Source organism: Buteo buteo, chromosome 5 (genome assembly GCF_964188355.1).
Source record: "Buteo buteo chromosome 5, bButBut1.hap1.1, whole genome shotgun sequence".
NCBI lineage: Eukaryota > Metazoa > Chordata > Aves > Accipitriformes > Accipitridae > Buteo > Buteo buteo.
In genome coordinates this window covers 35,930,527-35,945,812 of record NC_134175.1, presented here as the reverse complement: position 1 = coordinate 35,945,812, position 15,286 = coordinate 35,930,527, and the positions used below count along the sequence as shown (strand labels likewise).

At 65.7% G+C, this 15,286-nt stretch overlaps 2 protein-coding genes across 2 annotated transcripts; one reads left to right on the top strand and one right to left on the bottom strand.

Annotated features, from left to right (window-relative positions):
* Positions 1-391: 391 nt before the first annotated feature.
* CHPF (chondroitin polymerizing factor) lies at positions 392-7,194 on the bottom strand. Its single transcript, XM_075028604.1, has 4 exons — positions 6,806-7,194; positions 5,001-5,565; positions 4,622-4,804; positions 392-4,121 (listed from the first exon to the last, which is right to left on the bottom strand). The coding sequence occupies exons 1-4, from the start codon at positions 7,114-7,116 to the stop codon at positions 2,859-2,861; spliced, it is 2,322 nt and encodes a 773-aa protein (XP_074884705.1). The 5' UTR covers positions 7,117-7,194; the 3' UTR covers positions 392-2,858.
* Positions 7,195-10,047: 2,853 nt separating this feature from the next.
* TMEM198 (transmembrane protein 198) lies at positions 10,048-15,085 on the top strand. The gene is made up of 5 exons (XM_075028603.1): positions 10,048-10,161; positions 12,388-12,638; positions 12,746-13,321; positions 13,557-13,747; positions 14,220-15,085. The coding sequence occupies exons 2-5, from the start codon at positions 12,476-12,478 to the stop codon at positions 14,364-14,366; spliced, it is 1,077 nt and encodes a 358-aa protein (XP_074884704.1). The 5' UTR covers positions 10,048-10,161; positions 12,388-12,475; the 3' UTR covers positions 14,367-15,085.
* Positions 15,086-15,286: the final 201 nt, after the last annotated feature.

The following is a 15,286-nucleotide window of genomic DNA, read 5'->3' as shown; positions in this document are numbered from 1 at the left end:
GCCCATTTAATTCACCCAGGCACAGGAAGGTTGTTCCGGGCCATGGCGAAGCCGGCCAGCCCGCTCCTGGCACCAAACCCCTTCCCGAAGCTTTGCGCATCCCTCCCCAGGGTTTCAGCATGCTTTGACGCTGCAAATAACCTGGCAAACACCAAAGCGGCTTCAAACCCTGACAGCTCCTTTTAAAAGGGAGCAATAACTGTGCTGGGAGAGCCATGAGCACTGTCATTTGCTTGTACGTACGTTGGAGCAGGGGGGGCTTTGCTGGTGTTGATAGTGCAGAGCATTAAGTATGCAAATAGCTCTAACTCAGTCTGGGCAAACAGCAATGAGGAGGCAAGAGCGACTCTATCTAGACCATCTTGTGACAATTAAATGACAATTCTGGGTTTCTTTTCACAGCCAACTTGATTTGAAGCTGGTTTGCTTTATTACCATTTGGATACTCATTTAACACCTAATCACAAGCAACTCCTAGGTCTGCATTTCAGAGGAGAAATGTATCTGTAATGGACCTGCATCCACCTCACTCTCTCTGTCCCAGATTCACATTTAAAGGGAATTAAGGATGTGCTCAGGGAAGATCAAAACCAGAAATACTCAGAGCAAGCTAACAGTTATCATCTGAAATATAATAAAACTATATTTAAACAGATACGCTCCTACGCCGTGGATATGAAGACTGGAGCAGGAATATATGAATGAGGTATCTTTGGGGAAGGCATGCCACAGCCCAGGGGCTTTCCACGAGTTTCACTGAGCACTAACAGCCCTGATAACTAACAGCAAGTAGGTTCAGTTAATTTTCTTGGGGATGTCTCTTTGATACATGCGTTTTGTGAACAAGTAAAACGTGATGACCAAAGGGCTAGTGGGAAGAGCACGCAGAGCCATGAAAATCATGCCTGGAGCAGACAGCACAGGCAGGGGACACAGTCCCTGCTATCTCATACTGCAAATAGGAGCTGTAGGGTGGTGAAACAGTCCAGGGCGGGAGTATGCTGCTCCACCTGACCCAGAACTGGAAACCACAAGATGCTGAGAAACCCTGAGATGCAAAACAGCCCCAAAAAGGGTGAAACCAACACAGAAAGGGCAGGTTCAGCCCTAATGATTCAACACAGTGCTCAGATACGGTTTCTGGTCCTGGAATTTCCTTCAGAGCTGATCCCAGATGCTGGAAGGCAGAGCTCACCCCACTTGGGCACCCAACCTCTGCTCTGATGTGGGCCAGGAGTTCCCCATTACCCATGTACAGCCCACAAAGGCTGTTATAGGGACAGCACATGTGGACATGGCTGCACCAGCTGCTCACTGCAGTGCTTTTCCACCTGCAGCCGGGCCTGAGGAGGGCTGGAAACCTCGTCGGTGGGACCATGAATTTACGGCACCAGGAAAGACAGGGCATTGCTCAGCACACTGCACACGGGCACCTGGGCTTCCCACGGCAAGAGGCTCAGCATCCTGCTGCACCACCAGTGTCTGGTAGCAGGTAGTGACAGCACGACGGCCCCAGGGACAGCAGGCATCAGAGGAGGTCCAGGACTCCTGCTGCAAGCCCCCAGGGGTTCAAGCTGGTATTTCCAAGCATCTGCTTGGCCTAGCACCTGCCAGCCTGTCCATATGCCGATAGGCTCCCCCAGGCCTCACTAAGGAGAGGCAGTTGTCTCCCAGCTCAGGTAGAGGATGCTGCAGGCAACTCGGGGAAAGCAGCATCCCTGCAAGAAAGCAGTCCAGCCAGCTGCAGCCAGATTTTGTACAAGCAGCCAGCAGCTACCACCACACAGACCCGCAGCGGGATACCCAGAGGTGCCCCAGGGAAGAACTAGCTAGACCCACTGGTTCATCTCTCTGTTTTATTAGTGTAAATGCACCCCCACCCCCCCCACTATTAAATACAAACCAGGAGCAGAGAGCGGCTCCTCAGTCGCTTTCTCCTTAGGAGATGCGCAGCCAAACCCTCTGCTGTGCCCACCAGCGCTGGGCACCATGTCCCCCAACCCCGAGGGTGGCCCCGTGGTGGGGAGGGCTCTCACCTCTGTCTGGAGGCTCTCGTCTGAGGGCTGCGACCTCCGACGTCCTATCGATACTGCGAAGGCCAAAGCGGCCTGGGTCACGGTTCCCATGGGGAGCAGCTCATGGTATGTGAATACAGCAGGATCCCGTCCGGCACCCCCTGCGCCCACCAGCCCTGGGGGCCAAGTCCCCCCCACCCTGACCAGCTGGGAGCACGCCGGCTTGCTGCCAAGTGGCAAAACCCTGAAACCAACCTCCTTATTGCTTTTTTGGGGTGGGATGTGCCCCATCCCGCTGTCCAAGCCTGTGGCAGGCACAGGGACATGGCCCTCCCTGCATGGCCAGGCTGATGCTCCGAAGGAGTGAGGGGCACAGCCCTGTCCCAGGGTACTGGGGGAACCATGAGGGATCACCCCCAGACCCGTGGCAGTCACAGCCCTGCAGCAGGGGGGAGCTTGGTCTCTGCGTGCCCCCGGTCAAGGGGGGACAGCAAGGGACAGGGCAGGCCATCACCTCCCCACTAGGCAGCGAGGCCAGGACAGAGGGATGGGGCCAGTGGCCAGCAGCTCTGGGGTGAGGAGCTGGGCATTCCATCTTGCAGCTCGGTGACTCCAACCCCACCTCGACCCAGGGTCTGCATGGCTGCAGCTGCTCCAGAAGGACCCGGGCACCCCAGGCTGGCAGACCCCGGCCCAGGCAGCCCCAGGGGCCCCAAGTCACAAGCTCAGGCACCGGCGATCCCTGCAGCCACTGGGAGGAGGAAGACTGATTTGGGCAGCAGAAGAGGTGGGGTGGGCAGGCAGGCACGGCAGGGCAGGGCCAGCCCCTCCGTGCCCTGGGATTCAGGTACTGTTCCCCTGCTCCTGCTCGAAAAGCACCATGGCCAGCTGGGAGCGAGAGCCTACGCCCTCCAGGCTGCTCTGCACGCAGCGGTGGTAGATCTCCTCGCTGAGCCGGGGGTTGCAGGCCTGGTGTCGGTAGCGCTGCAGCAGGGCAGGCTCCACAGCCCGGAAGACATGGAGGTTGGAGTACTTGATGAACATGTCGTAGATGTCCAGGGTCTCCAGGATGTCCTCATTCTCCTGCACATCACCCGCCATGCGGGTGCGTGCTGCCATGTAGTCAGCATTGTAGAAGCAGGCTTCGTGGAAGACGTCACGGTCGAAGCGCCCCGCATCACGCAGCAGGTCCAGTGTGGCGGGCGGCACCTGGTTGTGGTAAGCAATGGCGGGGTTGTAGCCCTGGAAGTGGATGGGGAAGAAGACCTGCCAGTTGTTGATGGTGTTCATTCGGCAGCGATTCAAGAAGTCGACGGTGACCTCTGTCCCCACGCCGGCCACAAAGAAAAGCGTGTCCACAGGATGCTTCTTGGAGATGATGTCCATGACCTTGATTTGGGAAGGTGCATCTGTCTTAACACTGATCCACGGGATCTTCACCTCTGCATACTTGCGCTCATACTCAGTGATCTGGGCCTTCACAGGGGCAAAGATGTCATTCTGGGTGACCTGCTGAGCCTCGAAAGGGTCATAGATGAAGAGGAAGGTGAGCACCGCATTCTCACTGCTCTCAAAGGCGGCCGCCGCGTAAGCCTCCAAAAAGCGGGCAGCGTGGTCCCGGTCGTGGGCCGTCAGCGGCAGTATGACATTGATGCGGCTGGCCTCCGTCACATAGGGCATGGGGATGATCTCCACCTCGCTGAGGGGCCGCACCAGGTGCACGCGCTTGGTGACAGAGCGGCTGTGCCCCTTCTGGGTGACCACCTCCACCTGGAGGTCCAGCGTGTACTCCATGCCACGCGTGGGGTCGAAGCGCCGGTACCCGTTCACCAGCTGCTGCTTGCGGACGTGGAGCACTGGCTGGTACTTGCGGTTCAGCTCCTCCATGGCCATGGCCACCACGTCGGCCACGTCTGCCAGATCCACGCCACGCAGCTCACACTTGGGGGAGCCATCCACACAGGCGTAGACCTGCTCCTCTGTGAAGTAGTCCCAACGCAGCACCTCGAAGCGGGTTTTGGGCTGGAAGGGGGGTGGGATGCCAACAGGCCACGTGGCACCATGGTCCCCATCAGCAGACAGGCTGCTGGCATTCTGGATCTCCAGCTGCAAGAGAGATGGAGGAGTGAGAGCCAAGGCAAGCGAAAGTAGGTCTTCCAGCTCTGGCTGCAGGCAAGCTGACTCCTGATACTCAGGGATCAGCCACTCCTGGCCCAAAGAGCAGTGCCAGAACAACTCTGCCTTCAGCCTGACTCCTGTCCAGCACCTCAGGTTTCCTCAAAACAGCACCCCGAATGTGGCACGCCACCTCCATCAGCAGGACCTGCGTCCTCTCCCACTCTGCCTGGCCTTTGCTGGCGGACCTCAGCACCCTGCTGGCTCCATCACCTTGAACCACCACAGCAGCTGCAGGACCTGTCCAGGTCCAAAGCTGCTCTCCAGCCAACACTGCTGCCCCTGCAGCCACACGGGCTCAGCTCATCCCATCCCACAGCAGGTTCAGGTAAGAAACCCTCATATTAAAGTGGAGAGGTGACACAGAGCAACCAGAAAGCCCACAGGGAGGCCAGAGGAGCCCAGACCCTCCCAGCCAAGCCAGGTCTCACCTGGAGCTGCTGGATCTCCTGGTAGGTCCTCTCGAGCTCCACCTGCGCAAAGTACTTGTGCAGCCGGTACATCTGGAGGGGATCCAGCACGGGGTGGACAGTAAAGGCACTCTGGAAACGGAGGTCGGTCTCCCGCTCGGGGTCTGCATTCTTCCCCAGCTCAAAATAGTGGTAACGCAAGCCCTGCACCAGGCAGGAGAGATGGGTCACAGCCAGCCCCGAGCCGCGCTCCCACCCCAACAGCTGCCAGCACAGCAAGCTCAAAGGACGACAGGGTGCAAGGGCTGGTCCCCCCAGGACCTGGGAGCCCACAGGGAGGCGGGCAAACACACCAGGCCAGGATCAGGCTCTCGGAGGCCATTTCCGCTGCAGAACCTACCTCATGCTCCTCGGCACAGTTGACAGCTGTGTAGTCGATGATGCAGCGGCCCAGCCACTCGTCAGGCCGGGCGCTGAGGATGTCATTGCGGCAGCTCTCCAGGTGCTGCTGCAGGAGCAGGAGGAGGCTGCGGGACAGCAGGTAGCCAAACCCCCCGTAGCAGTAGCGTCCCTCAGTGTCCCCGCCAATGAACTCCTCGGGACGGCCCAGGTAGAGGTGGGTGTCGATGCTCAGGTGGGCGACCAGGCGGTTGATGCGGTGCGCCTCCGTGTAGGTATCGTCCTGCACCAGGAAGAACCAGTCGAAGTCGTTCACATAGTGGTCCAGAAGGTACCTGATGGTCTGGTACATGTTCCAGATGGGCCGCTCATCACTGTGTGTCACCACTGTCATGCCGTGGGGCACCTTGCGGCCCCGGGTGCCCGTGAAGTACACCAGGCGCTCCAGGCGGTGGGCCAGCGTGCGGTTGACAGCCACCCCCAGCGTGTTCAGCGTGCTCTTGGAGGTCAGCACACCCACGAAGAGCCGCTGCCGCATCCCCAGTTCTGTACTGATGTACCGGGTCCTGCAGGAGGAAGAGAACATCTGGCCCCAGGGCACTGCACCCCACCCACACCCTCCCTGTCCTCCCCAACAGCACCGACCTCAGATCCTCTGCAGGAACTGCTCCCAGGCTTCAACCACACACGCAAGACATCACCCCAGTGGTGCTGGCTGCCGCTATGCTTAGGCCAGAGGCACAGCAGAGCGCTCTGCTGAAGTCCCCCCCAACCTGAGACCCTCCGCTCCCATGAGCCAGCCAGCCTGGCTCAAGCCAGAGGCTCGCAAAAGGCTGAGCACAGCTAAAAGAGGGAAATGGGGCTGCACACCCCAGCTCTAGTGGGGACACGACCCACCAGGCACCCCACCCCACTGCCAGTCCCAGCCAGGACAGCCGAGCTGGGAAGCATCTTCCCGCCGCCCCTGCCAGACACACCGCTCTCAAGCAGGCAGGCAGGCAAGCTCACGCTGCCCTCCCTGGGGAAGCCAGGCCCCGCTGGGCTGGCTGTGCCCCCCTCCCCACCATGGCCCCCAGCTGCCCCACTCACAATGACTTTCAGGTTTCATTCTCCCAGCCCAGCGCAGCGGCAGGAAGCGACAACCCCCCTCCCGCAATCCCCCGGCCCCCAGCCGCCTCCTGGCACACACTGGCCCCATTCAGCCCCCTCCATCCGCCCACCGCCTCGCCGGGACAAGGAGGCCCTTTCACTGCCTGCTCCCCGTCATCCCGGGGACGCCAGGACAGGCCGCAGCCAGCCCCGGAGCAGGCTGGAGTTTGTGGCGCTGGGTGGGGACGGGCCACCGCGGGAGGGGTCCCTGCTAGGGCAGGGCAGGGGGCCTGGCAGCACCTGCTGCAACCGGCGACCTCTGCACAGCGGGCAGCAGCGCGGGCAGGAGGCTTTTCGGGCGCTTCTGAGGCGGGCAGGGGGGTAAGAAGGAGCGGGGGGGGGGGGGGGGGGGGGAAGGCAGAGGCAAGGAAGGGAAGCAGCAGGGAAAGGCGCCTGTAGTGAGAAAGGCCCGGCTGCGGCCCCGGGTGGCTGCAGGGAGCCGGGGGAAGCACAGCGCCGGGTCACCTGTAAAGCCCCCCGGCCCGGCAGGCAGGGGCGGGCAGGCAGCCCCCCAGCACCGGCCCGGCAGACACACGCCCACACCCGGGCACCCCGGGCTCGGCCGCAGCTACTCCCCCCTAAAGCCCGGTTAGCGCCGGCCGGCCGCCCGTCCTCCGCCGGGGCCCCGCTCCCCCAGCCCGCCCCGGCCCCCCGCACCTGACGGCCTTCTTGGCAGCCCTGCCGGGGCTGGGCGGGCGGTAGGGCACGACGCGGGGCTCCCAGCTGTCGGCGCCCAGCCCGGCGGGCACGGCGTTGGGCCTGCGCGCCGCGTTGCCGTTGGTGTTGCCGGGGCCGGGGGGCGGCGCGGGGCCGCCGTCGGGGCGCGGGCGGGCGGCGGGGCGCGGCGGCGGCCCGCAGGGCTCCTCCACCCAGGTGACGCTGAGCAGGCTGAGGGTGAAGCCCAGCGAGACGCCGATGGCCACCGGCCCGGCGGGCCGCAGCACCGACAGCACCAGCGACAGCCGCATGGCCGGGGACGGGACCGGGGGCGGGGGCGGCTCCGGCTGCCGCTCCCGCTGGCGGCGCCGCCGTCCGACGTGTCACCCCCTGGCCCCGCCCCGCCGCGCGTCACCGCGGGCGGCCCCCCCGGCCAATGGGCCGCGCTCCCACCGCCGCGTCACGGGGCGGGGCGGGGAGAAGCGGAGGGGGAGCAGGGGGCGGCTTGGGGGCGGGGCGAGGTTGCTAGGAGACCGCGCGGCCTCCCCCCCCCCCCCCCGCCGCCGCCCCTTCCCCGTGGGGCCGGGCCGTGGGGCCGGGCAGGGGCGGGCGTCGCAGCGGGGCTGCCCGGTGGTTCCCCGGCCCACGGGGTTCGCCCCCGGCGCTGTGGGGCGGCGGGGCAGCGCCCCCCGGCCCTGGCCGCCCGCTCTGAAAGCGCCCTCCGGCTCAGAAAGCACATTTGCCCGGGTCGCGGCGTGGCGGGGGCCGGGACACGGCGCCTGAGCCGGCTTAAGGGGCGGATTTCCCCGGGCGGGTGCCGCGGGGCTGGGGCACAACCGGGCCTTTGTTCCCGGGGCTGGGAGCGCGGGGGGTCCGGCCGGGCACAGCCGCTGCGTCCCCGTCCCTGTCCCCGTCCCCCACCCGGGACAGCCCAACCCACGCCGCTGGCGAATTCGCGCTGGTCTTGAAGCGCCACGTTCGCCTTCTCAAATCGCTGCCTGGGGGTCTTCCAGAAAGTGTGGGCAGCGGAGCTGGAGTCTTCCTGGGTGTCCCCAGGAGGTGACCGGTGGTCGTGGGTGGGTAGGTGGGTGGATGGGTCTGAGGCCAGGAGCAGCAAAGCACGGCCCACGGGCTGCAGAAGGCAGCTGGGCATTCTGGGTGCCCGGGGAGCAGGCGTGCAGGAGGGCAAGCGGCGGCTGGAAGACCTTTGGATGCAGAGCAGCAAACCGTCCTGGGGCAGGAGAGCGGGCAGAGCAGCAGGAGATCCCAGCGAGTCAAAACGGGACCAAAGGAGGTGGGACCCACCAGCCGGGGCCAGGTCACCATCCCACTACGAGCTGTCTGTGGCACACACCCATCGTCCCGCCGGCCGCCAGAGAGAGCCCCCGGGCGGACAGAGCTGGAGGAACCGGCTTAGGGCAGAGTTTGCCGCACATGCGGAGCCTCTGGCACGGGAATGATCCGACCCAGAAGCTGCAAGGCCAGCAGCCCTACAGGGCCGCTCAGCGCCAGGCATTGCTGAATAAGGACAAGGAGGAAGACGTGGCCTTTCTGCCCATTCCCAGCCCGTGGCTGTGCTTCCAGCAGCCTCGCAGACGTCGGGGCTCTCAAGTGCCTCTGGGTTTACGCTGGCTGGTGGGGAGCCCATCCCACCCTCCCCATGAAACACAGCCCGCCTGCCCCGGGGGAGCGCCGGCAGCCGCACAGCATGGCAGGCCACTGAGGGCAGGCAGGAGCCCGCTCGGCTGCAGGGTCTCTTTCATTTTCTGGAACAAAGCAGCCTGTTTTCATCAGGAAGTGGTTGGCAGCATCCCACCCCCCAGAGATACGGGACCATCATCCAAGCTCGGCTCATTTTCATAGGCCTTTTTCTCCTGAATAGGCCAAGACAAGCAATAGGCAAAGGCGGTCACGTGGACAGCAGTTTAATGAAGAACATATAAAAAGTAGAAACCGAGGGAATGCGATGGGACGAGGAGATGCCAGAAGGGAAAAGATGCAGAAGTAAGAAATGAGCAGAGATTTTCCATGGACGAAGGCCAAAAAGCAGGCATGATCATAAACAACTGAAGTCGCCTGTTTTCTGTACACAGAGAAACATGTTAAAAATAGGCATATTTGATTTCCTTTACAGGTTGGAATATTTAATATTGGTCACCTTATACAAACCCAGATAATTTTACATGAGTGATAAGAAAGGTTTCATTCTGAAATGGCCCTGTTGATCTGAGCTTGTGTTTAGATACAGATGCAGATCGGAGAAAGCACCGAAGTTTTCAGACGTGAGAGCCCGAGCTCAGGAAAACTGCATGGAGACGAAGCTGTGGGCAGAGCAAACACTTCCCCAGGGCTCTCCTGGGCAGTGCCTGAGCCCAGGGCCCCCGTGCCCGGCCCCAGATCCCGCGGGGGAAGCAGCCGGTGGGCAGCGGCGCCGTTCCTCCGGCAGCCCCTTTGCAGCCCCCCACCAGCTGCAGCTCCCGCCTTTGTCTCCCCCGGCGCTGGCGTGGGGCTGGGAAGGGGCTGCCAGGGGAACGGCCGCTGCTGCCAAGACACTTCTCCCTGCCAGCATTTCCCGGGGGTCTCTGGGCGCCGCAGCCGGCAGGTGCCAGCTCCAGGGAGCTCTGCTGCCGCAGAGCTCCATGTCCTCACACCTACCTGCCGCGCCTGCACCTCCCGGCCGCTCGCAGGGGCACGGGTGGGCAGCCTCTACAGGTGCCCCCTCCGAACTCGGGCGCTGCAGTCCCCGTGGCCCTGGCGCAGACCCCTCGCAGGCTGCACGGCCCGGCACGGCCCTGCGCGCGCCTGACGCGAGGCTCTCCTCCCGCGGCCCTCGCACCCACGCCCCTCCCGCCCGCCCCCGCCCCGGCACGCCGTACCGCTCCGTCCCCGGCGCGCCCTGCCCACGGCCCCGCAGCCCTCGCGGCCGCTGCGCGCCACGCGGCACAGGCGGCCTCGCGCGCGACACCCCGCCCCGCCCCGGCGCGCCCCGCCGCGCACGTGCACCCCGCCCCGCCCCGCCCCGCCCCGCCCCGGCGCGCGCCCCAGCCCGGCGACCAGCCCGCGGGCCCGGCGCGCCCCGCCGCGCACGTGCCGGCGCGCGGCCCGCCGCACGCGCGGGCGCCCCGCCCCCTCGCCCCGCCCCGCGCCCCTCCCCCGCCAAAGCCCCGCCCCCGTCTCCCGGAGAGGCCCCGCCCCCTCCCCTGGCCGGCGCCGTGACGCGGCGCGGTGACGTCAGGCGGAGCTGTCCGCTCAGCACCGCGCGGCGGGCCGCGCCGCCAGCATGCGCGGGGGCCGGGGCCGGGGCCGGGAGCGCCGGGCGCCGCGGGGCCGCCGCCGCTGCGGGGCCGGGAGCGCAGGTGGGAGCGGGCGGGGCGGGGCGGGGCCGCAGGGGGTGGGGGCGGCACGTGGGGGTCCGGCGGGCGGGGGAGGGGGGGCGCGCCGGGCCCCTCGGGGGAAGGGGCTCGGGCACCGGGGCTCCCGGCCCCCGGCCCGGGGAGAGAGCGCGCGGGGCCCGGGATGGGCGCGCGCCGGGCCCGGCGGAGCGCCCCCGGGACCCCCGCCCCGAACAAAGAGAGGGGCGGAGCGGCCCCGCGCCCCGGCGGCCCTTGCGGCCGTCGCTTAGCAACGCCGCGCCCGCCCCGCCGGCCCGGGGCCCCGGCAGCCCGGCCGGGGGGGGGGGGGGGGCGCAGCGGGAACGGCCGGGGGGGCGGCGGGAGCCGGGGGGACTGGGGAAGCACCGCGGCGGGGCCGCGACCCTCCCTCGAGCGCTGCTCCGGGGCCCCCGCCACGCCGTGCCCTCCGGGACAGGGAGGGGAGGGCGGGGGGCCCGGGGCAGGCCGCGGCGGGGAGCCCGGGGCTGCGGGGAGGGCGGCAGCAGGTGGGTGAGTGCCGGCGCCAATGAGCAGGCGCTGGGCTCCCCTAGCAACAGTGCCCGCGCCAATGGGCGCCGGGAGCTGCCTGCGAGGCTGCCTGCAACCCTGCCCGCAACCCTGCCCGCAACCCTGCCGGAGACGGGTTTTCCCAGGCGACCCTTCCCCGCCGGCCTGGCGCGGGCCTGGCGTGGGCTGCGGGGCAGAGAGCAGCACCTCGCTGCCCTCCCTCCGCTTTGCCGGCCGTGCCGAGCCATGCCACGCCGTGCCGAGCCATGCCACGCCACACAGTGCCTTACCATACCACGCCGTGCCATGCCATGCCACGCCATCCCATGCCCGCGCCGGCCAGCCGGCCGTGCCGTGCCCCAGCCCCAGCCCCCCGGGCACCGCCGGCCAGCAGAGCCCTGCTTTCACCCCGCGCGGCATCGCCCGTCCCCGCCGGGGCAGCCAGGGCCGGCGCGTCGCTCCTGGGCTCTGCGGTTAAAGTCCAATCCTGCTTAGCATCCCTCCCGGGGGCTCAGGCAGGGTGGGCAGGGGCCCAGTGCTGGGCTGCCCGCTCCCTGCCCGTCTGCTTCCCCAGGATTAGGCAACCCTGCTCGGCTTCCCCGGGGGGATTTGCCCTGGCTGGTGTTTCCTTCCCCAGCCGGAGGGAGGGAGGAGGCCGGTGGCATGGCGGGGGAAGAGATGCCGGTGGAGCCCGGCCTGGGCAGCGGCGAGGTGCCGAGCAGTGGGGAGCCATGACTGCAGCCTCTGCCCCCTTCCCTGCCCCTTCTCGGCGCACTGGTTTTGTGAGCCACCCTGAGCCGTCTGCTTTAACGTGGCACTTGGAAGGACTGGCGCTGGCCCGGGGACAACTGGTGACAATAAACCCATCCTAAACCAACCGAGCCTGGAAAGGGACCAGGGGAGCAAAGGGATGCTGGAACTGGCTCCAGGTGGGAGCAGGCAGACGGCCACTCTAATTAGGTTTAAGCTGGAGCTGGATCAGTCTTTGCGGGGGATTATGACCCCTCCGTCTGCGTAGGCGCTGCGGGGGGCCCGGCAACCGCCTGCTCGGTGTCCGGGCATGGCCACGGCATTATGGGTGAGCCCTCGGGTAAGGGGCAGCACCAGCCAGGGCCAGTCCCCCTCCAGCCCCGTGGGTCAGCATGGGAAGGCTGGATCCAGTGTGGGGGCCTGCTTTGTTTTTACAAGGACACTGGGAGCTGGAGCAGGGATGAAAAATAGCCAGAAATATGATTAGAGGATTGGAGAAAATGCCTTGGAGTACAAGCTTTAAGAGCTCAATCTGTTTAGCCTATAAAAATAGAAGACTGAGGGGTGACTTAATTACCGAGCATAATTACTTCACAGGCAGAAAATACCAGGTAGTGGAAGTCTCCCTTTAATTGAGCAGGAAAAGGGTGCCGGAGAGCCAGGGGCAGGAAATTGAAGCCACAGACAAATTGTAAAGCACCGCATCCCGGCAGTGAAGCTCCCCGGGGGTGCGGGCGGCCTCCCTGGGGATGGTGCATCCTTGCAGTCACCCGTTGGGTGATGGTCTGCGCCCCCGCAGCCCCCGCAGATGAGGCTGTTCCCTCGTTCCCTTCCTTCCCACCCAGATAGCGAGGGGCTGGAGTGGGTTTTCTGGTGGCTGGGTGCCGAGTGGTGGGCATCGCCGTCGGACACGTGCCGGCGGTGCCTCCATCTCCCTTCTCTTTCTCTCACCAGCTGGGGCGGGTGCCGGAGCGCAGTTTTGCCGGCAAGCCATGGGGCAGGAGCGGAGATTTTGAGGCCTCTGCCGGGAGTCCCCAGAGCCATGACTGCAACTGTGCAGACGCTGCGGTTCAAGCTGCTGCCGCACGAGCCGGGCCAGGAGTGGGGGCACAGCTGCCAGCAGGAAATCGAGCGTCGCTACCAGGTGGTGCCCTCGGTGGTGTGTGCCATGTGCTGCCTCTTCGGCATCATCTACTGCTTCTTCGGTGAGCCAGGCCAGCCCGGTGGCTGGCGGGGCAAGTGGGGAGAAGGGCAGGGGGGAGCTGGGGGGATGCTGGCCATCCACCCCCTGACTGTGGTGGTCTCTCCACAGGCTACCGCTGCTTCAAGGCCGTCATGTTCCTGACGGGGCTGATGTTCGGCTCCATCATCATTTTCATGCTGTGCTACAAGGAGCGGGTGCTGGACACGCAGCTGAGCGTGGAGGCCTCGGTGGGCATCGGGCTGGGCATCGGGGTCCTGTGCGGCCTGGTCACCATGCTGGTGCGCAGCGTCGGCCTCTTCATGGTGGGGCTGCTCCTGGGGCTGCTGCTGGCGGTGGCCACGCTGGTGGTGATGGAGCAGTTCTACCACCCACCGACGGTGTGGATCCCCATCGCGCTCCTCCTGGGTGTGGGGATGCTCTTCGCCGTCCTCACCCTGCAGTGGCAGCGCTTCTTCACCACCCTCTCCACCGCCGTCTTCGGCAGCGCCATCATGACCGTCACCGTCGACTACTTCATCGAGCTCTTCCTCCTGGTGCAGTACATCTACGAGCGCATCAAGGTGGCCCCTGCTCGCCCCGTGTGCTGGTACAGCTGGGTCATCCTGGGCGTCTGGCCACTCCTCACCGTGCTGGGCGTCCTGGTCCAGTGGAAGGTCACGGCCGAGGGCTACTCCCACACAGAAGGTGTGTGGGGGCTGGGGGCGATGGACGTGGCCCAGGGTGGGTGCAGGAGCTGGGGGGCCTGGGGACTGGGGTGGAGGTTCCCGGCACCTGGTTTGCACGCACAAATAAGGGGTTTGGGACTCTACGGGGGCACAGCACTCAAAGGGAGGCCTGGGTGCAAAAAGCTGGGGCTGGTTTGGGTCCGGGACTGGTTTGGGTGTGCTCCCCAGCGCTCACAGACCCATCTGCCCCACAGTGATCATCAGCCGGCAGCAGCGCCGCGTGCAGCTGATGCGCATCAAGCAGCGGGAGGACCGAAAGGAGAAGAAGAAGAAGCGGAGACCCCACCACCCGCCGCCCCACCAGCACAAAGCCCACCCGCCCGAGCCCGCCTACCGCCGCAAGCCCAACCCTGTGCGCCGCTTCGATGGGGACGTGCTCTCCCCCGTGAGTCCCGCACCCAGGGTAGAGATCTCCCCCGGCCTCCGCGGCCCTTCCTTCTCCATGTAGGTGGGCTTGGGGCAGAGAGGGGAGAGGTGCCCGGGGGCCAGCCAGCATCCGAGCTCCTCGACGGGCGAGGCTGGGGCACCCCGGGGATGGGGCAGCTCAGGAGGGGCTGGGATGTGCCCACCATGGAGCACGTCAGCCTTTGCAAGCAAATGTAAACTGGTGGCCAAAAGCGCTGCGGCCGCAGTAGAAACAGGTGTCGGGCAAGGTGTGAAGCGTGTGCCCAGGGAAGGCACGGAGCTGTGCACCCTGCTGCGGCCAGCCCCTGGAGGGCCCAAGTGCTGGGGTGGGTGGGATTGCACAGGGCTGGGTCTGGGGGGCTGCTGCAGAGCTTAGGGTGGGGTCGGGTGGGATGGAGTGGGCCAGGACCAGAGCCCCCCTCACTTTCTGTCCACCCCCCTCTCTCGAGCAGAGCTACATCCAGAGTTTCCGAGAGCGGCAGACGGGGCCGTCCCTGAACAGCCTCATCACCAGCTCCCACGCCGTGGTGGACCTGGACTATGACTGCAGCTCCACCGTGCCCCTCACCACGGGCTCTGGCCCTGCCGTGAGGGTATAAGCCAACCCAGTGACCTCGAGCGACACCAGCACCCCAGCCTGCTCCGGCAGACCCTCTGGGACAGGTGGGGCTGTGCCCTCGGCCCCGGGTGGCCACGTGCAGCTTGGGGCTGCAGATGGAGACCCTTCCTGGGGACGCATGGGACTTGGCTGGGCAAGCCCTGGCTGCCCGCGGGGCCTGGAGGTGCTGAGGGAGCCCTCCGGCAGGGACTCAGCCCAAGGACCAGTGACACCAGCACCCGTGGACGTGCGGTGCGAGCGGCTCTGCTGGGGCGAGGGTTCCCTGAGCCCCCGCTGCTGCGTGTTTCCCCACGGCCCGGGCATGCTCATCCTGCATCCCAACATTGCCCTCCCCATATTTGAGCCCCCCTTCCCCGAGAGCAGCTCCCCACGCCTGCCCCCACCCCGTTGCACCCCCCAGCAACTCCCCAAGTGCCTGTGCCCTACGTCCCTTCCTCAAAGAGCAGGTCCCACAGCCCTTGCCCCCCAGGGACTCCCCCGAGCATGTGTGCCCCATCCCACCCTGGCCCCAAGAGCAGCTCCCAGGCAGCGCTTCCCAAAACCTGCCTCCTCAGAAGGTCCCCCTGCCCTAGCCACCCTCCCTGTCCCCCAGAGCAGCTCGCCTCCCCCCTCTCCTTTTCCCGAGCTGGACCAGGATGGTCCTGGGGCAGAGGCTGCCAGGGCCAGGTGGTCCCCGGGGTGATGCTGGCAAGTGGTGCCTGTCCAGCAGGAGCTGCGCTGGTGGGGTGCACCGCATGCATCCCCCTCCAAAATGTTTTGATGGGAGACAGGACACTGGATCCAGCCTTTGGGCAGAGGCTGGGCTGCCTCAGGGACGCGGGGACCCCTGCAGAGGCCGTCGCTGTTTTGCTGGCGACTGGATTTTATAGTGGCCGGGGGGTGGCCCTGGGGTCGGGCTGA